General features: G+C 39.3%; 6 protein-coding genes across 10 annotated transcripts in view; 3 read left to right on the top strand and 3 right to left on the bottom strand.

Moving 5' to 3' along the window:
* LOC109127373 (uncharacterized protein At1g43920, Chloroplastic-like) lies at positions 317–854 on the bottom strand. The gene is made up of 2 exons (XM_019231996.1): positions 681–854; positions 317–604 (listed from the first exon to the last, which is right to left on the bottom strand). Exons 1-2 carry the CDS (start codon positions 852–854, stop codon positions 317–319), a joined length of 462 nt encoding a protein of 153 aa, XP_019087541.1.
* LOC104724593 (60S acidic ribosomal protein P1-1) lies at positions 1,318–2,461 on the bottom strand. Its single transcript, XM_010443115.2, has 4 exons — positions 2,385–2,461; positions 2,106–2,202; positions 1,644–1,862; positions 1,318–1,550 (listed from the first exon to the last, which is right to left on the bottom strand). The coding sequence occupies exons 2-4, from the start codon at positions 2,175–2,177 to the stop codon at positions 1,497–1,499; spliced, it is 345 nt and encodes a 114-aa protein (XP_010441417.1). The 5' UTR covers positions 2,178–2,202; positions 2,385–2,461; the 3' UTR covers positions 1,318–1,496.
* On the top strand, positions 12,573–14,163 carry LOC104724591 (protein C2-DOMAIN ABA-RELATED 11). Of its 4 annotated transcripts, XM_010443110.2 has the most exons (5): positions 12,579–12,681; positions 12,888–12,951; positions 13,257–13,375; positions 13,464–13,562; positions 13,668–14,163. In XM_010443110.2, exons 3-5 carry the CDS (start codon positions 13,265–13,267, stop codon positions 13,959–13,961), a joined length of 504 nt encoding a protein of 167 aa, XP_010441412.1. In that variant the 5' UTR covers positions 12,579–12,681; positions 12,888–12,951; positions 13,257–13,264; the 3' UTR covers positions 13,962–14,163. The 4 variants fall into 4 exon arrangements, with proteins under 4 accessions (XP_010441414.1, XP_010441412.1, XP_010441415.1 ...); XM_010443112.2 differs by lacking the exon at positions 12,888–12,951 and having other exon boundaries at positions 12,573–12,681; positions 13,467–13,562; XM_010443113.2 differs by lacking the exon at positions 12,579–12,681 and having other exon boundaries at positions 12,706–12,951; positions 13,467–13,562.
* Positions 14,772–17,750, top strand: LOC104772059 (probable acetyl-CoA acetyltransferase, cytosolic 2). Of its 2 annotated transcripts, none has more exons than XM_010443107.2 (12): positions 14,772–14,892; positions 14,983–15,156; positions 15,239–15,344; positions 15,466–15,604; positions 15,734–15,811; positions 15,894–15,959; positions 16,035–16,120; positions 16,241–16,451; positions 16,538–16,579; positions 17,234–17,320; positions 17,397–17,506; positions 17,604–17,749. In XM_010443107.2, exons 1-11 carry the CDS (start codon positions 14,826–14,828, stop codon positions 17,484–17,486), a joined length of 1,146 nt encoding a protein of 381 aa, XP_010441409.1. In that variant the 5' UTR covers positions 14,772–14,825; the 3' UTR covers positions 17,487–17,506; positions 17,604–17,749. The 2 variants fall into 2 exon arrangements, with proteins under 2 accessions (XP_010441409.1, XP_010441408.1); XM_010443106.2 differs by having other exon boundaries at positions 14,773–14,892; positions 17,397–17,482; positions 17,604–17,750.
* LOC104728486 (probable acetyl-CoA acetyltransferase, cytosolic 2) lies at positions 17,773–19,696 on the top strand. The gene is made up of 10 exons (XM_019232745.1): positions 17,773–17,890; positions 17,994–18,132; positions 18,262–18,339; positions 18,421–18,486; positions 18,562–18,647; positions 18,767–18,977; positions 19,064–19,105; positions 19,181–19,267; positions 19,345–19,430; positions 19,551–19,696. The coding sequence occupies exons 1-10, from the start codon at positions 17,790–17,792 to the stop codon at positions 19,582–19,584; spliced, it is 930 nt and encodes a 309-aa protein (XP_019088290.1). The 5' UTR covers positions 17,773–17,789; the 3' UTR covers positions 19,585–19,696.
* The window catches only part of LOC104724589 (SEC14 cytosolic factor-like), a gene marked incomplete in the record, with an annotated part of 4,285 nt that continues 3,186 nt past the window's right edge, over positions 19,884–20,982 (bottom strand). The window contains 4 exon segments of the mRNA XM_010443105.2: positions 19,884–20,487; positions 20,559–20,639; positions 20,721–20,822; positions 20,924–20,982. Of these exon segments, the coding sequence (XP_010441407.1) occupies positions 20,155–20,487; positions 20,559–20,639; positions 20,721–20,822; positions 20,924–20,982 (575 nt within the window).

The raw sequence follows: 20,982 nt of genomic DNA, 5'->3' as shown, positions 1-20,982 counted from the left end.
AAGTTCTCATATAGGAGGATCACAGGGAGGAATTTCACAGAGAGGAGGCTGGGAACCATGGTTTCACTGTTCACAGGGAGGAAGTTCACAGAACTAGTTTGTTTGTTTTTGGATTGTTCACTTGTCTTAGAACCAGTTTGAATGTTGCTCGTATTTGGAATGTTGCTCGGATTTGGAATGTTTCTCGGATTTTTTTGTCCAAAACATGTGTGCTGTTTGTTTTTGTCTTCGTATTCCATGATTTATATCATAAGACATGTTTCAAAATAGGCATTCAGACAAAAGTTTACAACACAAAACATAAGGTTTACATTCTTCAATAACCTAACATCAGTTTCTTCTTATCACCTTCCCTAAACAATACATAACCCAATACAATGGTGATAACACAAAACCACACAAAACAGACTTTCAAGCACAATTTACACTTTTGGAGTTCCTTTTTGCTGAAATTTGCTTCTTCCTTCAATTCTTTCATCACAACGTTTAACTCATTGACCTCTGCTTTGGTTTTGCTTATCTCCTCTGCAATAATGGCTAGTCTTGGTAAAGCATCTTCTACTTCTTCAAACACGGCATCTTCAACCCACTTAAACAAATGACTCTAATGTCCGAAAAAATGACACATAGTTAGCTTCTACTGATTTTATTACCTATGCAAGAGGATTTAAAACACTTACGTCTTTTTTGCTTGTGCATGAGTTGACATCCTGCTTGCTTGCACAACGAAAGAAAGGACTTCCCGGGTTTTCTTGCGTTTTAGATGTAGAAGTCGTGACCCCTAAGCCACAAATGCACTTCGAAGGTATACCACGCTCACCAACGCTGCATGATGTGATAGAGCTCGAGCTCATCGGAACAGAGAGAGATTTCACAAACTGTTTTTTGAAATCGATTTGGGAATTGTAAACCTAGAAATCGATTTGAGGGTTTTTGTTTCTTCAGTTTGTAAAACGACGTCATATTACAAATAATCAAGCGATGTCGTTTTCTCTAAACGGTTGGAACTAACGGGCAATTAACCCCGTCGTCGAGAATTAACAGAGAGTTAACGTGATGCCTAAATCAACATGGTCAATCAAAATTTGCTATTTTATATAAAAGTCAGCCTAAACTTGGTGACTAAAATGACATTTTGAAAGTTCGGGATTTATTTGTCCCAAATTTGAAAGTTGGGTATTTTTTTGACATTTTTCCCATATTTTAAAAGCTTCAAATAGTGATTTTATCTAGAAAAAAGCTAATTTAACTACATACCGGTTATTTTGCTTTTATGGATTGGCATTCATTTCTATATCTCTCTCGAATGGACTCAAAGAAAAATAAACAAAATCAATTCTAACAAAAGACCGAGCCAATGGGTTTGCCCGGAAACTTGAGTCATACAACATATGGGTTCAAAAAGACAACTAATAGTTCTTTAGGCAGACACAAAAGTAATAGCTCGATACGAAAAAAACCAACTAGGAAGAAGAAAAACAAGCAAAATGTGCTTCTTAATCGAATAAGCCAAAACCCAAATCTTCATCACTCTCTTCTGCTGGTTCCTCCTGCAGCAATAAATTTACAAAAAAAAATCAGATTGAGCTTAATAGATAGAAGATACTATGTTAAGCAAAAACAAGTTTGGCACTTCATATTACCTTCTTCTTCTCCTGAGCGGCAGGAGCAGCAGCAGCAGCAGCACCGCCGCCAGCAGCAGGAGCAGCAGCTGCAACGGGAGCACCGCCCCCACCACCAGCACCAACGTTCATGATGAGATCAGTAACATTACGTTTCTCAGCCATCTTAGCGAATAGCATTGGCCAGTAAGACTCGACATCGACACCAGCAGACTTGACCAAAGTGGCGATTTTGTCGGCCTAACAAATTCAAAGGATAAATATATATAAACAAACAGAAATTTCATTACCGCAAACACATAAAAAGAGACAAAAGCACTTAGTTCTATTCATGACTGCAAAGTCCACCAATCCTAAAATCCCTAAATACTTACTAACAACTAAAAAAGTGCCAAAATTTCATTACCGATGCAATGTGACCAACCTAAACCCCCATAGTTTATAATAAAATGGAGCAAAATAAAGTAGAATGAAAATATATACCGTGATGGCAATACCCTCGTCTTCGAGGATCATCACAGCGTAGCTGCAAGCAAGCTCTCCCACTGTCGACATTTTTTGTTTTTTTTTTTCACTATCCCTGAAACCATGAATGAAACAAACAAAATCAATCACAAATCGTAACCAAAAAAGATAAAAATCCAGAATTATAATAAAATCAAACAGCAGCAGCAATCAGAAATGAATCAACAGCAAGACCTGGTCATCTATCTATATACATCACAAGAATTGCTAAAACCAATCGATACGGACACTACTAACCTTTTGACAAAGATGAGAGGCAAAAGAGGTGCGCAAGGAGGCGTTAGAGCAGACCGAGATGCGGATGAGTTTATATATATATATATGCTTTCTCTTTTTTTCTCATTTAGGGTTTTCGGTTTTTACACTAAAACGTCGTCGTTTACTAAATATATGCTTAAAAAAAAGCCTCACAAAATGACATTGAACGGAGTCGAACCGCAGAAGTGTCACCTCTTGCACAAAGAAAAATTACCAACTCTGCTAGTCACGCTTTTGACAAAGTAATCGACCAAATGTTATTTATATCCTATTTTGGTAGTCTTATGTACCTGTTTTGTGAACTTTGTTTTTTTTTAAATCATTTAAACATTAATTTAAATATACAGACATATTTCACATGTATTCGTTTGTGCAGGTTAAACACGCTAATGGAAGTTCGAGTGCCATCTCATTAGATATGAGGGCCCTTGGAAAACCAAATAACAATGAAAGTTTTTTACTAATTTTTTTTTTATTTTTGTAAAAATTGACTCTTTTCTCTTGAGAAATTTTTTTAAAATTTATTTGGACCATGGCAAATGCCTATGTTGCCTATAGCCTAAGACAAGCTTGGGAATTTCAGTATCAAGTTTTTTTTTCCACATTCGATCGTCAACGGTTAATTGTACATTAGTCACTGCTGATTATTTTTTTGCTTTTCTCAACCTTTTTTATTGTCTAACGTTATTGTTTTAGGGTTTTTGGTTTTTACAATGGTGAAACGTCGTTGTTTCCTAAAGGGAGTTGAACCGAAGCAGTGTCGCTTTTTCACAAAGCAAAATTACCAACTCTGCTAGTAACATTTTGGCAATATGATTGACCAAAACTTTACTTATATTGTATTTTGGTAGTGCACTTTATTTCTTCTTAAATCATTTAATGTTAACATTAATTTAAATCTACATACATATTTCACATGTATTCTTTTGTGCAGGTTGAACAAGCTAATGGAATTCAGTATCAAATTTTTTTTTTCAAGTTTTTATTTCACATTCGATCGTTAACGGTTGTCTCTACATTAATCACCGCTGATTTTTTTTTTTGCTTTTCTCAGCTTTTTTTAATTGTCTAACGGTTATCTCTACATTAATCAAAGCTGAAAATATTTTTGCAGAATGTGTATCATACACAACAACAAAAAGGTCCAAAAACATAGTAGATAAAAGGTCTTTAAATTATAAAAGTAAGCAATACATAGGATTTTTCAGCAAACATAGGTATAAATTACTAAGAGAATTGAAAGAGAGGGCACAAGTCACTCCTCTTGACTTCCAAAATCCAACATTTTTTTTTTTTTGTTTCTCATTTTGGGTTTTCGCTTTTTACATGGGTCTTACTGGGTCATCATACATTGGCCCAATATTAGTATATTCTATCTAATCGTCGTCTGTTGACTATATAACCAAATCAATCTTCATAAGCCTATGGTCCGAGATTCCAACCGTATCTATTTTGTATACATACATATATGTACATACATATATTTTGTATGTACAGTACAAATCAAATTAATAATTATATTATGTGAATTATTTTTATTAAAGTGAAGAAATAAAACTGAAAATTATTATTGGAAATTATGGTTAAAATGTAAGAAGAAAAATTGAACATCTTATAATATATTACATTGATTCAAGTTGTTTTGTTACATATGTTAACTCTTTAGATGACACGTGTCAAGTTCTAGAAGAAAATTTTGGAATAAACTCTATATTAAAATATACTTTAGTTTACTATAATTAGAATGAAATTACAAAATAAATTAATAATCATATTATGTGAATTATTTTTATCAAAGTGAAGAAATAAAACAGAAAATTATTTTTGGAAATTCTGATTAAAAATTAGAAGAAAAATTGAACATCTTATAATATATTACTTTGATTCAAGTTGTTTTCTTTTTACAGATAATAACTTTTTAGGTGACGGGTGTCAAGTTCTAGAATAAAATTTTATAATGAACTCTTCTTTATTATATAAGATTATGTTGCTGAATATGATACTATATCTCCACTTTTCTTCAAAGCTGATGTAATGCAGTAATGATTGTTAAAAGCTAGCTTTTGTCTCTTGTAAACAACCTTTAGACTAATAATGTGATTGCTCTGTTTCACATTTACATATATATATGTGAGATTGCTGCAAGAAAAACAGTAATACATTCCATTCTAACAAACTAACAACATCGTAGAATAAACAACCAAGCCTCTAGAACATTTTCCTCTTCATCGCCTTGATTCCACGATCATACTTTGCCTTTACTTGCACCACAAACACAAATTAAGATGCATGAGTATTTTCATTAATACTCAGTTAGATAATCCTCCCATCTACAGGGCTATACACTCAAGCAACTGAGAATCCAATGTTAAACAAGCAACAAACAAACACGAACAAACCAGGGAAACAAATATCAGCCACCTGCTGAAAGGGTTGGTGTCGACCTACACTGCCTCTTAGTGTCAACCGACACTGCCTCTTAGTGTCGATCAATATTGCTCCTTGTTGTCGACCAACACTGCTCCTCAGTGTCGACTAACACCCCTCCTCGACCCGGAAACCCTAATACCGACACTTGCCTAGTCTCCGCACCTTTAACCCCTTGGTGTCACCCGACACCCACCTGGTGTCGATCGACCCCGACTCCGCAGACGCGATCTGCTTGAAGCCGAGAGTCGAAAAACCGCTTCTCTCCATCTCCAAACCGTCCAAAACTCGACCAACATCCACAAGAAACCGTAGGAACCATGCAACAACCATAACAAGCAAGAAAACATCACAAACAATATAAAACAAGCAAAACAAAGGAAATCTCAGGCTTAGATTAGCCATGGTCATGCACTCACCTCTTTTGCAAGAAATTTTTGACCAAAACCGACGAGTCCAACCCCTTAGAAAGCTTCTCTTTCGTTCATGGCACCAGATCTCCACTACAAAGGAACATATCTCACAAAACAAGCCAAGAAACTCTAAAATCTCTCAAGAACACTCTCTTTTCTCCTTTATCTCTGGAACGACAAAAAGTGGCTTTCCCAAAACCCTCAGATCGACTTCTCACTTATATAACCCGGTTTGGGATTCCACTTGAACCAAATAACTCTAATTCGACAATTTAAAACAAACTGGTCGAACCGGAAATTGTTGGTGTCGATCGACACTCCCCTTGGTGTCAATAAACACTACCCCACGCGGTAGCACGGGAGAAACCACTTTCTCCCTAGCCTATGGGATCGAAGCCATTGCACCGGCGGAAATCTCCGTAGGCAGCATCCGCCGAGTTGTCTCCTCGAGAACGAGGGTGTGAACAACAAGGTGTTAATGGATGACCTTACCGTTATCGATGAAAAAGGAGAGCAAGCCCTTGTGCGAGCTCAAAATTACGAGAACACTATAGCCCGCTTCTATAACTCAAGGTCCAACCCCGGAGCTTCGTTGTCGGAGAACGTGTACTCCGCAAAGTCTTCGAACACAAGAAAGAGAAGAACGCCGGGAAAATGGGAATGAAATGGGAAGGTCCCTATCGGATCACCGAGATCGTTCGCAAAGGCAAGTACCACCTCATAGACGAGAGTAATGGAAAGGCCAAGCTTCAACCCTGGAACGTCATGAATCTAAAGAAATACTTCCAGTAAGTATTAACAATAACCGAACTACGACTGGTTTGATCCCTTTACGGGGTACATAGGTAACTCAATTTTCTGAGTGCAACCACCTCTTTAAATATCTTCTATCAAAACGGTACCCAGCTGCCTTCAATAAATTACGAGTTTCTCATCACAACTCATCCTACATCAATAACAGTTGCATTGTCTCAACTTCGATCGCTCTCCTCAATCACACAAGGTAAAGTAAAGTAGCCCTCGGGCGTCCCATGCGGATTAAACATAATCTCGCTAATCAACCCCAAATCACCTTGCTCTCTGTTCATATTTCATTAGTCAACATAACACAATCTGGTTGAAGCAAGCGGATGCCGCATAGTCTATTCATTGTATCGTTCCCGAAACTTGCCAACTATAAACTTCTCATCTATGTTTCTTCCTGCGTTCAAACGAACAGACAAGGAAGCATTCCCTACTTAAAATAAGAAAGGAGGACTTACGAGTGCAAAGTAAATTAAAAAAAAAGGATTTAAAAGCCTTTCGAGGGAAGAAAAGTTAGGTCCAAGGATTAAAACCCTCCCAGGTAAACATAACGAAGTTCTTAAAACCAAAAAGAAAAAGAAAAAACAAAACGATAAGCGGGATCAGTTGCCTTCCTCCTTTCTTCTGGTCAAAGAAAAGTTTCAAATAAGGTTATGGTCAAAGAAAAGAAAGAAAGAAAAGAAGAGTCTAGTAAAAAAGCTTTATGACTTGGAAAACAAGTAAGAAAGAAAACCTTATCATTTAAGAAAGAACCCTCCATTCCACTAGAGAAATCAGTAAGAAACCCCTCCTAGGACTGAAACAACAGAAAAGAGAAAAGGGCAAAAGAGAAAAGATGAAGCTTAAGGGTAGAATTAGGACATTATGGGGTTAGAATGATTAGGAACAAACACTTTGGGTACCGTTGGGTAGACAAGGTTCTGTTCTTGTATGTGTCTAAGTGATCTTACCTTTAACATTCTGCTAAAGCTCAATCCACTTTTTGTGAGAGAACCCTTGTGTTTGATAAGCCCCACTCAAAAGAGAGACCATTTTTGTCTCTAACCCTTATTACCAAGCCAAATGAGTTTAAACATTGCATAATCTGATTCATGTTCTTGCTTAATGAATATTAAAGGAAATGACTGATTTGAATGCATGTGGAAGTCTAAGGCTTGAATCAGTTAAGGTTGTGAAAGGCTTGTCTAAAATCTTTAAGTATAGCTCATTCACCTTGCATCATAGTACTAGTAACTTGGACATTGATTCTAGCTAGTCTATCTGCATGTTTAAGGTTATGAGATCCCACTTTCAAACCTCTCTTCCTTCTTGTGTCTTGTTTGCTTAAGGGCAAGCAAAGACTAAGTTTGGGGAAGTTGATATGTATATATTTTACCTTGTTCAACCCCTGTTTATTTACATCTTTTACATGTTTTATCAGCCTATCTTGTCACTTTTATATAGTTTAAGGACTGTTTGTGCATTAGAGTAGGATCAGCATTGCATTTGCATTATTCCTTGTTTGAACAGGTGAATTGGACTCAAGAAGCATGGAAATAATATCTGGGATAAGGAGAGTGAAATCAATGGAGTGAATAGGAGATGAATCAAGGAGAAAACCAACAACACATGAAGCACTCGACCATCTGATTCTGAAGCACTCGACCGTTTGGATGGGAAGCACTCGACCGTGTGGAACTCAAGACTCGACCGGTGGGAAGCAGAAGGAAACCCACTCGACCAAGGCCACTCGACCACATCTGGTCGAGTACATCGAGCTGCCTTGCTATTTTGTCTGGTAGCCAAATCAGGGCTTCCTTCCCCCTCTATATATACTCTTTGTACCCCATGGCCGCAAAAATGTCCTCTTTTTAGCCAAAAAAAGTCTCTGTAGCCACCAAAAAAAACCTAGTTCTTACCCCTTAAGGGTTTTTAGGATTTATTTATTGCTTTGCACCTTTTATTTACTGNGATTTATTTACTGCTTTGCACCTTTTATTTACTGTTTTCTCTCAGATTTTTGTACTTTGTAAGTTCCATAACTTTCAGTGTATTGAGAATCGGAGCTTGTTTCTTTATATTAAGTTGTTGTTCATCATTTCATCTTGCTTATCATGTTAGTTTCATCATTTTCTGGGTTTATGTTCATCATCATCATGATTTGTGCATCTGAGTAGTGATTTAGGATTCTGGAGATGGATTAGGCTGGTTTAGGGCTGTGGTAGTCTGGAATGGTCAAGCTTGCTTGTTTAAATATCTCTTCTGGGTTGGGTGTGCTCTAAGCTGTTTTTATATCTGAGAGGGTAAGAGCAGATCTTAAGCTTCCTAGCATCACACCAATGTCTAGGTTGTTAGATAAAGCCAATACTGGAGATTATCATGCTTGTCCCAAGAGATTGGTTGTACAAGGTGGTCTTTGACAAATAATGGTATGGTGTTTAAGGCCTGTTCAGTATGGTTTCACCAATGAGAGTTGGATTAGGATGTTACTGTAACTTGATCACTTCTGTCATGAGAGTGGATTAGTGAGTCATTAAGATCATTGTCTAGAGATAGCTCATGTTTGATTGAGGTTTGTTGACCAGTTTAGATAGCCACAACCTGAACACTAGCCCATGAATCCATCTCTGGAAGCCTTCTTTACAATTTGATTGTTTACTTATCGCATATTATCCTGTTTCATTGCATTTGTTTCAGTTTAAGTTTGTCAAGATTGCATTTGTTCTTCGTCAAAACCCACTCGACCTAGTCACTCGACCAGTCACATGGTCGAGTGCTTGATCGAGCACCTTCGGGTTGTTCCTTTATTTTCTGTTCTATTTCAATTCTGCACTTTTACTGTTTTATTTAGTGCTTTTACTTCTGTTAGTTTAATTTCAGCATTGCTTACTTGCATTCAACCTCTATTTCAAGCATTTTCCTTTCTGCATCTTTACTTTCTGCATTTTCATTACTTTCATCAAACTGTTTTAATAAAACCACTTTCATACTTGGCTTGAATTGGATTACTGTTCATATTCTGATTGCATGCACATCTCACACTTTATGGATTGATATCCTTTATGTTACAACATCATAAGGGTATTGAAACACCTTGCACTGCATCTGATCATCCTAGCCTAAGTTTGTTTGTTTGTTCATCATACATCCATTCATAGGTCTACACACACACAAAAGATATGTTTCAGGGAACATCTTTTACTCGCCTCTCGTAGAGGGCGACCAACTTGTTCTGACTGGCGATGGACTGCGAATGGCGGTCACAAAAGAAATGAACTTCCGCGAGGGAGAGTATTCGTTTAGTCGAACTAAAAACATAATAACCAAGTTCGAGTTGTGAATTCTTACCATAGCATTCGCCGCCATCGCCTCTATGGAGGCTTCACGTTCCGCGAGGTCCTTGACCAGCGGGACCTGGCACCGAGCGGTCTTCATATGCCTGAACAGTGTCGCCATCCCGAGGTGATCCTCCTCGGCTGGTGAGTCACAAGAATGGGCAAACTTCCAGTGGAACGGTCGGTTGGAAGACCCGTTTCCGGAAGGAACTTGATCCTCGACGGGTACATCGGGTCGTTGCTTAGCTGAACGGCTGTCGCGGCGCTGGTCCCCTCGGTTTCTGCGACTCTTTTCCTCATTCGGACGAGCCTTCTTTTGCGGAGGCGACAGCTCATTGTGCGTGGACTGAGAGCTCACGAGCATTACCTCTCGGCCTTGACCGGAGGGCACGACAGGGACCACACGCGCCTGGTCAACTTCCTCGCTTTTTCCAAGGGCAGGCATTGCTTGAACAGCTCGGCGAGCGGAAGTCAGAGCTGCATCAACGTCTCCGGCTCGCACGCGACGCGAGGATGGGGTCTGCTCACGGAGTTCGCGAAGCGTAGGTTTTCTCACCATGACGAACATAGGGGTAGAAGTGGATGAGGAGCTGGTCTGACGACGTCGGGCCGGATCAACTGTCAATAAATAACACGGAAAATTACTTAAAAGACTAGCAAAACAAGGGTTCATTTTGTTTCTTTAAAAAAAACATTAAAAAAGAAAAGGGGGGTCATGAATATTACCTGTGGGAGCAACCGAGTGTTCGGCGTGCTCGCTATGGGGTGACGCGGGTAGGTTTTGAACCTCGGGTTGCATTGTTGGTCCGGGTTTAGAATCGGAGCAGGGACGACTGGTACTAGTGGAATGTTGAGAGCTGTAATTATGCGAGCTCGCAAGAAGGTGTTCCACCTTACCTGACCGTTTCTCAGCCTTCCCGCTAAATTCTCAACAACGGGTGTCAAAGGGTGATCTCCAGAACCTGGAACAGTCAAGACCAAAGGGTTAACTATGAAATTCAATCAAGGAATGCACTTTAACTACATCAAACAAAGACAATAACGGTAAGCTATAAGGTGTGTCGAGGTCATTCTGACCCACGCATATGGCCCACTGGGTCAGGAGTCAACTGAAATTAAAGTCTCCCACCGAGGCAGCGTTGACCCAGAAGTAAAAATATTTCTCCCTCCATCGGTCGTCTTTCCCGGGAATCGCTTAGAGAATTTCTCGGTCCTGTCGGCGGGACATGTAGAATGTCCTCTGAAATCCCGAGTTGTGTTTAACGTGACACAATCGTAGGATATCATCTACACCGAGGACGAGTCCTTCCTTGCGTCCTCGGATATACAATCCAATTACGGGTCTGACGAAATTCGGACACATCTGGGGAAACGCCATTCGGAGGCACTGCAAGACTTGTAAGATGATTCGGGGAATGGGGAAAACGAGCCTGCATCTCTCGAAGTATGTCGTGTATGCGCAGCAATAGTCCGGAGGGACGGTTTCCGGAGTGTATGGATCACCGAGGGAGAGCATCATCTCTACCTTTGGGGAACCCCGTGCTTCTGACGAAAGTCGATTAAGTGTTTCTCTGTAGTAATCGGGGGAATGTGATTTCCCCAGAGCTCGAGTTGCGCCATGAGAGTAGAAATAAAAAGAAGAAGAACTACGGTCGACTAAGTTCGAGTGGCAGTGAAAGGGAGAAACGATTCGAAAGTAAAGAAAACCCTAGAAGTTGTTTAAACAGCGAGAAAGAGAAGAAAATATTACCTTCAAGTAGTGGACGAGTGGACGGTTATGACGAGACGTGTAGCTAATGACTTATAAGTCATAATTGCTTCGATTTTCGAAATCCCACGAATCTCTCTCTTTTAATCTGCATCGTCCAAACCGTTCATCTCCATCGTTGGATTTCGGGAGAGAGAAGATAATCATCACAAAAATCTAGGAGGCCGAGATCCAACGTGTTCTCGTCGAGGAAGATCGCGAAACCGAAACGACGAGAGATTTATATATAAGCGGTTTAAGTTTTAGTTTTACAATTCTTGGGTTCACTCCTAAGGTGAACCCTTTTGTTCAATTCTCCTTATTTTAGCCAATGAGAATATGACATCTCATAATACATTTAAGAACTTTTTTATTCACTTACTTATAAAATAAGGAAACAAAATCTGTATACATTATTATAAAATTAAAAACTTAAACCGCTTATTTATAAACCCAAACCGATATATAATTTCATTCTAATTGAGAAATCTAAACCCTAACCATCTCATTTGTAAATCCAAACCGACATATAATTTCCTTCTAATTGTAAAATCTAAACTCTAACCATCTCATTTGTAAACCCAAACCGACATATAATTTCGTTCTACTTATAAAATCTAAACCCTAACCATCTCATTTGTAAACCCAAACCGACATATAATTTTGTTTTAATTGTAAAATCTAAACCCTAACCACTTCATTTGTAAACCCAAACCGACATATAATTTCGTTTTAATTGTAAAATCTAAACCCTAACCACTTCATTTGTAAATCCAAACGACATATAATTTTGTTTCAATTGTAAAATCTAAACCCTTATCACCTTATTTGTAAACCCAAACCGATACATCATTTCATTCTAATTGTAAAATCTAAACCAAGCCAATATTTAACTTTCCTTAAAAGAAATTATACAAAATTTGTTTCCTTAATATGTATTGCTTTTTAATTTAATTTTAATTTAATTTTTAAAACAAAATAACGTATAAAAAATTTTAATTGGTTGAAAAGTAAAAAGTGAACAATAAAGTTCACCTGAACGTAAGTATTTCTCTTAAATTAAATGGATAGGTGTTTTGGAGGTTAGACCGAGTCAAAGCGTGTCAGAGGCCATCTCTGATTTGAAGCATATAAACAGTTTTTTTAAGTTTTCTTCTTTGTTTTGGTAAAGGGCACACACACAAAGATTAGGTTTGATTTAATTATTTTATTACACGAGGATTAGGTTTACCTACAATTTTTTTGCAGTAATTATAACTCATTACCGTTACAGACACGTTGTTAAAAAATCAAATGGAGCATTCGATAAAATCAGTTTTTAGATTAATTTTACTATTACGGTCTGTCTCAAGGCTTTGTTTGGTCAAACATTCTTTAGCAATCTTGAACTTTTTTTTATTAGTCTTTTAAGACAACAACATTTTTTCAATTAATAATAAAAGTGATATACAGTAATTAAATTTGCATCATCGTAGCTTTAGACCTCCCCTCCTCTTACAAAGCTTTTTATTGTTTTGCTCATTCTCACAACAACCACAAGAAGACGATTTTGTATATTTGTTTCCAAACTGGTAAATTAATTTTGTTTCGTGGCTGTCTCTTAATATTTTCCCTTAAAAGTTTGCCATTGAAACTTCCTTTTCAGTTCGTCGCTGCTTTACTCATTCTCTAGGGTTTCAATTTTTGTTTCTTGGTTTTGTTATTAGACTCGAGTAGCTTCTGTTTCAACTCACAAAGTATCAGCCTTTTTTTCTTTTTCCTTTGTCGGATTTTGTAGCATTTGCACTTTGCAGAGTCCTCTCTGTTTTGTTTCAACTCACCAAGTTCTGATTGCGATTTAGGTATCTTTCTCACTGAGTAGATGTGTCTGTAGATTTGTATCATTTGGTCTCTCTGGGCAACTTTATTGTTTCCTGATAAAGTGTAAATCTTTCCCAGAATTTTTAGTTTTTATTTTTTTATTTTTTTTTGTATATCAAGAAGCTCCCAGCCGAGTGATTTGAATCTTGGATTACTCGTGATTCCTTCTCTTTTTCTCTGTCTTTGTTTTCATAAAGTGAGTTTCTTTAGCTCTGTTATTCACTGAGGAGTATGTTATGTACACAAGTGTGTCTGCGTTTCTAAAGTTGGTAACTTGTGTTTGTAGAATCTGAAATGGGCGAGCCGCTTGGACTGCTCCAGGTGACTGTTATTCAAGGAAAGAAACTGGTGATCCGAGATTTCAAGTCAAGTGATCCTTACGTGATAGTCAAATTAGGAAATGAGGTAAGTTCTGGTCAGTTATTATTGTTCTTGGCAATTGGAACTAGTGTGTTTTGTGCCTCTTGATGTGATGTTTTACTGTCTTGAAAAGCAGTCAGCCAAGACCAAAGTGATCAACAATTGCCTGAATCCAGTGTGGGATGAGGAACTGAGCTTCACACTGAAAGATCCTGCAGCAGTTCTGGTATTGGTATGTCTAAATCTTTATATTGAATCTTTCCTTTTTGTGACCGTCATCATGATGATGATGATGATGATGATGCTGAGATTGTTAAAATGGGGTGGGGTGGTGCAGGAGGTGTTTGATAAAGATAGGTTCAAGGCAGATGACAAGATGGGCCATGCCTCTCTCAGCCTTCAACCGCTTATCTCAGTTGCCAGACTAAGACATATAGTCCGCGTGTCCTCTGGTGAGACAACGCTTAGGAAGGTGTTACCGGATCCAGAGAACTGCGTATCTCGGGAGAGCACAATCAGTTGCATAGACGGAGAGGTGGTGCAGAGCGTGTGGCTGAGGCTGTGTGCTGTTGAATCGGGTGAGATTGAGTTGAAGATAAAGTTGATTGATCCTCCTGGAACAAACAAGTAGCAATAGGGAGGGTATTATTATGTACGAGATCCGTTTGTCTAGTATAATTGCAAAAACATGTATGGTCTTGTCTTTGTTTCCAAGTGAAAATGTGAAACGGGCTTAAAATATGTGTACCTTAGTTGTGACAGACCATGCACTCACCAATTTTTATAACCCTGTTTAGGAATCTTTGAGATACATTGTACTGTTTCTTGCTGTTCTTCCTTGTGTCTACATTTTGATGGAAACTCCAAGTAAAACTTACCATCAATGGCCGAGTGATCATATCTTTACCTTCCTAATAAAAAGCTTAACGTGGAAGAAATGGACAAAACTATTGAGAAATAAATCACCCATACCAAGGTGGTGGTGGAACCGACATTGATATTGGTATCTTACGTCACACACACACACACACTTTGTTGTTATCTCTATATCCGCCTTTTTCTTTTTCTTTGGGGTCAATTATGATCTCTCTCTTTCTCATTTCCTCGTAATCTTAACACCAGCCTCATCTGCCACCAAACCAAAGGTGATGCATTTTTTTTCACTCAGAACTCAAAGTTGTCATCTTTTTCTGTTGATTCTTATCACCATCTCGGTTTTTCTTACTTGGCAGGCGTACGTNCAGTTGTTTGCTTGGGAAATTGTTCCGGTACACCTCTCCTTTCCCTGCAATGCCAGGAATTCAATTTATGACATTGTGATGGTATATTTTCATACACTCATATTGATAGGTGGAAGTTTCCACTGGAAGAGNGAGCTTCTTGTCCTGTTCAAGTTTATAGTGTTTTCTGGTTGGATCATATTGTATCGCTACTTACAATTGAGTTCCGGTGTGTGGGTGCAGATGTTTGTGTTGTGGGAGTTGCCCGAACGCCTATGGGGGGCTTCCTTGGCTCCCTCTCGTCTTTGACTGCCACAAGACTTGGATCCATAGCCATCGAAGGTAGTTTTACTACTACTACTACTACTCTCTCTCTCTCTCTCTCATTCAGCCAACTTTTCATTCTCTTACTGCTCCACACCCCTCTCATAGCCGCTCTTAGAAGAGCAAATGTTGATCCAGCCCTTGTGGAAGAGGTCTTCTTTGGCAATGTCTTAACCGCTAATCTTGGGCAAGCACCAGCAAGACAGGCTGCACTTGGTGCCGGCATTCCCTATTCGGTGATCTGCACCACTGTTAACAAAGTCTGTGCTGCAGGAATGAAAGGTAATTTAACCTTTTATTACTCTTCTTCTACTCCAGATGATCATTAAAACCGTGTACATATATTTTTCACCTGTAACCTCAGCTGTAATGCTAGCGGCTCAAAGTATCCAGCTCGGCTTGAATGATGTTGTTGTGGCTGGTGGGATGGAGAGCATGTCAAACGTACCTAAGTACCTCCCAGACGCAAGGTGCTTTCCGAGTTTCCTAACTCAAAACTTTATAGGAAACTCAAGTGTCGCAGATTTCGATATGTTTTCTCATCTCGAAAAAGCTTCCTCGTTTATTCTTTACTCTGATATATGTTAGCAGAAGGGGTTCTCGATTAGGCCATGATACTCTTGTTGATGGTATGATGAAAGATGGACTTTGGGATGTCTACAATGACTTTGGAATGGGAGTTTGTGGTGAAGTATGCGCTGACCAGCACTGTATTACAAGAGAAGAACAGGTCACTCATGTTCAACTTTGATCTGTCTTTCCAATTGTGTTTTGCTAGACTCATGACTGATGCGAATGTGATGATCAGGCTGTCTCGTTGATTCTTTTTTCCTGACGTACAAACGTTTTCTTTTTGTAGGATGCTTATGCTATCCAGAGCTTTGAGCGTGGTCTTGCTGCACAAAACACTCAGTTGTTTGCTTGGGAAATTGTTCCGGTACACCTCTCCTTTCCCTGCAATGCCAGGAATTCAATTTATGACATTGTGATGGTATATTTTCATACACTCATATTGATAGGTGGAAGTTTCCACTGGAAGAGGGAGGCCTTCAGTTGTTATTGACAAGGATGAAGGACTGGGCAAGGTAAAAATAGTTTAGAAACAGCTGCTTCTCGTGGGACAGCCTTGATTTATCTTAACTTTGTTTGGCATGGACCAGTTTGATGCGGCCAAGTTAAAGAAGCTCAGACCGAGTTTCAAGGAGGATGGGGGATCAGTCACTGCTGGAAATGCATCAAGTATAAGGTCCTCTTTTTTCTCTTAAACTTTGTTTCTTAGTTTTTTTTGTCATTTGTAACTCTGCTAGCTTTTGTTTTGTTTACTTCCAACGACCACTTACTGGCTCTGCTTTACGTTTGTGGACAGTGATGGTGCGGCAGCGTTGGTGCTGGTGAGTGGAGAGAAGGCTCTTGAGCTTGGACTGCATGTTATTGCTAAGATTAGAGGATATGCTGATGCTGCTCAGGCACCTGAGTTGTTCACAACTACGCCGGCTCTTGCTATTCCTAAAGCTATAAAGCGGGCTGGTTTGGATGCATCTCAAGTGGACTACTATGAAATCAATGAAGCCTTTTCTGTAATCCCACTTACTGAAATCTCAGTTTTTTATGGTTGTTGTGTTTGTATAAAGAGGTCTGACTGTTTTGGCTTGTTTCCCCACAGGTGGTAGCTCTGGCCAATCAGAAACTGCTGGGATTAGATCCTGTGAGTCATGAAACATGTTCAGTTATGGATGTTGCAGACTTAATTTTCCGTCTCTGATGATGTATTTATAAACAGGAACGGCTGAATGTGCATGGAGGGGCAGTTTCACTGNAAGTATAAGGTCCTCTTTTGTCTCTTAACTTTGTTTCTTAGTTTTTTTTGTCATTTGTAACTCTGCTACCTTTTGTGTTGTTTACTTCCAACGACCACTTACTGGCTCTGCTTTACGTTTGTGGACAGTGATGGTGCGGCAGCGTTAGTGCTGGTGAGTGGAGAGAAGGCTCTTGAGCTTGGACTGCATGTTATTGCTAAGATTAGAGGATATGCTGATGCTGCTCAGGCACCTGAGTTGTTCACAACTACGCCGGCTCTTGCTATTCCTAAAGCTATAAAGCGGGCTGGTTTGGATGCATCTCAAGTGGACTACTATGAAATAAATGAAGCCTTTTCTGTAATCCCACTTACTGAAATCTCAGTGTTTTATAGTTGTTGTGTTTGTATAAAGAGGTCTGACTGTTTTGGCTTGTTTCCCCACAGGTGGTAGCTCTGGCCAATCAGAAACTGCTGGGATTAGATCCTGTGAGTCATGAAACATGTTCAGTTATGGATGTTGCAGACTTAATTTTCCGTCTCTGATGATGTATTTATAAACAGGAACGGCTGAATGTGCATGGAGGGGCAGTTTCACTGGGACATCCACTGGGATGCAGTGGTGCTCGTATATTGGTCACATTATTGGGGGTAAGTTGTAAGACCAAGAAACAGTGGTGTTAAATTGAATTCAGCCTGAAAATGTGGTTTGATACTTTTGATTCAGGTGTTGAGAGCAAAGAAGGGAAAGTATGGAGTGGCATCAATATGCAACGGAGGAGGAGGAGCATCAGCCCTTGTCCTCGAGTTCATGTAAGCTCCTTCTTTTTTACTCTGGTAAGCCGTAAGCATAGCGTTAGCACACGAGATTACTTCTCGAATAATGCTTCCCAACACTAGACCTTTTAACTTCAACTTGTTGACATGTTGGCAGATCGGAGAAGACAATCGCATATTCAGCACTCTGAAGCCAAGAAATGTTGTATAACGCATAGCTTATGTATATGGTTTAAGTTTGTGTCACAAGACTGCTTAAATTTGTACGTCAATGCAATAAAAGTGTGTTAAATTAAGACGTAATGTCTGAGGTAGTAGANTTTCACCTGTAACCTCAGCTGTAATGCTAGCGGCTCAAAGTATCCAGCTCGGCTTGAATGATGTTGTTGTGGCTGGTGGGATGGAGAGCATGTCAAACGTACCTAAGTACCTCCCAGACGCAAGGTGCTTTCCGAGTTTCCTAACTCAAAACTTTATAGGAAACTCAAGTGCCGCAGATTTCGAAAAAGCTTCCTCGTTTATTCTTTACTCTGATATATGTTAGCAGAAGGGGTTCTCGATTAGGCCATGATACTGTTGTTGATGGTATGATGAAAGATGGACTTTGGGATGTCTACAATGACTTTGGAATGGGAGTTTGTGGTGAAATATGCGCTGACCAGCACTGTATTACAAGAGAAGAACAGGTCACTCATGTTTAACTTTGATCTGTCTTTCCAATTGTGTTTCGCTAGACTCATGACTGATGCAAATGTGATGATCAGGCTGTCTCGTTGATTCTTTTTTCCTGACGTACAAACCTTTTCTTTTTGTAGGATGCTTATGCTATCCAGAGCTTTGAGCGTGGTATTGCTGCACAAAACACTCAGTTGTTTGCTTGGGAAATTGTTCCGGTACACCTCTCCTTTCCCTGCATTCCAGGAATTCAATTTATGACATTGTGATGGTATATTTTCATACACTCATATCGATAGGTGGAAGTTTCCACTGGAAGAGGGAGGCCTTCGGTTGTTATTGACAAGGATGAAGGACTGGGCAAGGTAAAAATAGTTTAGAAACAGCTGCTTCTCGTGGGACAGCCTTGATTGATCTTAACTTTGTTTGGCATGGACCAGTTTGATGCGGCCAAGTTAAAGAAGCTTAGACCGAGTTTCAAGGAGGATGGGGGATCAGTCACTGCTGGAAATGCATCAAGTATAAGGTCCTCTTTTGTCTCTTAACTTTGTTTCTTAGTTTTTTTTTGTCATTTGTAACTCTGCTAGCTTTTGTGTTGTTTAGTTCCAACGACCACTTACTGGCTCTGCTTTACGTTGTGGACAGTGATGGTGCGGCAGCGTTGGTGCTGGTGAGTGGAGAGAAGGCTCTTGAGCTTGGACTGCATGTTATTGCTAAGATTAGAGGATATGCTGATGCTGCTCAGGCACCTGAGTTGTTCACAACTACGCCGGCTCTTGCTATCCCTAAAGCTATAAAGCGGGCTGGTTTGGATGCATCTCAAGTGGACTACTATGAAATAAATGAAGCCTTTTCTGTAATCCCACTTACTGAAATCTCAGTGTTTTATAGTTGTTGTGTTTGTATAAAGAGGTCTGACGGTTTTGGCTTATTTCCCCACAGGTGGTAGCTCTGGCCAATCAGAAACTGCTGGGATTAGATCCTGTGAGTCATGAAACAAGTACAGTTTTGGATATTGCAGACTTAATTTTCAGTCTCTGATGATGTATGTATAATTAGGAACGGCTGAATGCGCATGGAGGGGCAGTTTCACTTGGACATCCACTGGGATGCAGTGGTGCTCGTATATTGGTCACATTATTGGGGGTAAGTTGTAAGACCAAGCAACAGTGGTGTTAAATTGAATCCATCCTGAAAATTTGGTTTGAATACTTCTGATTCAGGTGTTGAGAGCAAAGAAGGGAAAGTATGGAGTGGCATCAATATGCAACGGAGGAGGAGGAGCATCAGCCCTTGTCCTCGAGTTCATGTAAGCTCCTTTTTTTAACTCTGGTAAGCCGTAAGCATAGCGTTAGCACACGAGATTACTTCTCGAATAATGCTTCCCAACACTAAATCTTTTAACTTCAACTTGATGACATGTTGGCAGATCGGAGAAGACAATCGCATATTCAGCACTCTGAAGCCAAGAAATGTTGTATAACGCATAGCTTATGTATATGGTTTAAGTTTGTGTCACAAGACTGCTTAAATTTGTACTTCAATGCAATAAAAGTGTGTTAAATTGAGACGTAATGTCTGAGGTAGTAGATTGACAGACTCTGAAGTGAAATGCAGTGTTTACCTTGGCGAACAAATAAATGAGCATTTGCAATAGTTTTGAGGAATTTAGAGGAGAGCGAGAGGAATCAGATAAGTTGAGCATAATTAGAAGCCTAAAACTATTGTTGTTTCAGCCAAAAGCACATCAAAGACCAAAGAATTACACAACACTCACACAGATGCTTAGGGAAATGAGAGGTAGATTTCCAAAAAAACTTTTGCTACAACAAAGGATCAAATAACACTATACATGAAGCAACCTATGCATTAAGTTCAAGATTTATTCTCTTTTTGTTTTTTCGCTTTACATTTGCATGGCTTAGGGAGAGGACTTAGCTCGGTTCTCGTTTACTCATTTAGATTGCTAGCTCACCCGTAATATATATATATCTTAATTGTAGAGGCACTGAATGGATTTTCCTTGGAAGCATTCAGGGTTCATCATCTTCCAGTTTTTCATGACTTGCTTGTCTGTCACCAATGGACATGGCCAGACTGTTGCAATTCTCAATCTTGTGCAGTTCCGATTCTATGGTTTTGGCTATCACACAACGTTCAGCTTCAGGCTCAGGAAAACCCACGTGGAATGACCCTTGCTTTGCAGGTTCTGCTTGTCCTCGGGTTTCATAATGGTGCTTCACATAGTTGTATAGCTGTTGATGGAAGGGATGATCGATAGAAAAACAATTTGCGCTCTGAGTGTGGTGAGATGACCCAGAGCTTCCTCCTCTACAGAAATGTGGGAGGGATGTGAAGTCCATAATCTACAAGAACCACAAGATTTAGACAAGTTTGCATTTCACAGCAAGATCATAAGAAAGCAAATGCATATAACCTTCAATAATTCATCCATTCCACAACCAGATAAAACATGAACCTTTTGCCTCGTCCTCTCTTGTAAAAGAGGTTTTACAACCTGCCAGGAAATGAATTATATATACGTGCTAGGTAGCTAAACACCCGGAGTCGCAAACAAAAGAGGATCAAAGAGGCTTACCTTCCAACATGCGGAAAATATATATGGGGCATTGACAACATAGTACGTGTTTGTCTTCTCTGGATAGTTTAGATCATCGATGGTCGATATGATAGTCACTAACTGCATTAAAGTTAGTAAAAAAAGAGTACGAAACTGAATTCAACATCTTGCGGTATCATTGGTCATGAACTAAATTGGTCTGCAGAGATGGACTATCCTACCTTGATTTGGCTAAGAGCTGAAAGTTTCAATCCTGTCATGTCTAGAACTTTGACGCAGG

The sequence above is a fragment of the Camelina sativa genome, chromosome 11 (genome assembly GCF_000633955.1).
Source record: "Camelina sativa cultivar DH55 chromosome 11, Cs, whole genome shotgun sequence".
NCBI classification, from domain to species: Eukaryota; Viridiplantae; Streptophyta; class Magnoliopsida; order Brassicales; family Brassicaceae; genus Camelina; species Camelina sativa.
Note: the sequence above shows the minus strand (reverse complement) of the source record. Positions and strands in the feature narration are given on the sequence as shown.

Bases quoted from the DNA above. Each gene is read 5' to 3' on its own strand.
- LOC104772059 (XM_010443106.2), top strand. From the start codon at position 14,826: ATGGGGGGCTTCCTTGGCTCCCTCTCGTCTTTGACTGCCACAAGACTT. The intron at 14,893-14,982 runs GTAGTTTTACTA...CCCCTCTCATAG, and splicing joins TGGATCCATAGCCATCGAAG to CCGCTCTTAGAAGAGCAAAT. The intron at 15,812-15,893 runs GTACACCTCTCC...TCATATTGATAG, and splicing joins TTGCTTGGGAAATTGTTCCG to GTGGAAGTTTCCACTGGAAG.
- LOC104728486 (XM_019232745.1), top strand. From the start codon at position 17,790: ATGCTAGCGGCTCAAAGTATCCAGCTCGGCTTGAATGATGTTGTTGTG. The intron at 17,891-17,993 runs GTGCTTTCCGAG...ATATGTTAGCAG, and splicing joins AAGTACCTCCCAGACGCAAG to AAGGGGTTCTCGATTAGGCC. The intron at 19,268-19,344 runs GTAAGTTGTAAG...CTTCTGATTCAG, and splicing joins TATTGGTCACATTATTGGGG to GTGTTGAGAGCAAAGAAGGG.
- LOC104724593 (XM_010443115.2), bottom strand. From the start codon at position 2,177: ATGTCGACAGTGGGAGAGCTTGCTTGCAGCTACGCTGTGATGATCCTC. The intron at 1,863-2,105 runs GTATATATTTTC...TGAATTTGTTAG, and splicing joins ACGAGGGTATTGCCATCACG to GCCGACAAAATCGCCACTTT. The intron at 1,551-1,643 runs GTAATATGAAGT...TTATTGCTGCAG, and splicing joins CCGCTCAGGAGAAGAAGAAG to GAGGAACCAGCAGAAGAGAG.
- LOC104724591 (XM_010443110.2), top strand. From the start codon at position 13,265: ATGGGCGAGCCGCTTGGACTGCTCCAGGTGACTGTTATTCAAGGAAAG. The intron at 13,376-13,463 runs GTAAGTTCTGGT...TGTCTTGAAAAG, and splicing joins TAGTCAAATTAGGAAATGAG to CAGTCAGCCAAGACCAAAGT. The intron at 13,563-13,667 runs GTATGTCTAAAT...GGGGTGGTGCAG, and splicing joins CTGCAGCAGTTCTGGTATTG to GAGGTGTTTGATAAAGATAG.
- LOC109127373 (XM_019231996.1), bottom strand. From the start codon at position 854: ATGAGCTCGAGCTCTATCACATCATGCAGCGTTGGTGAGCGTGGTATA. The intron at 605-680 runs GTAAGTGTTTTA...TTCGGACATTAG, and splicing joins CATGCACAAGCAAAAAAGAC to AGTCATTTGTTTAAGTGGGT.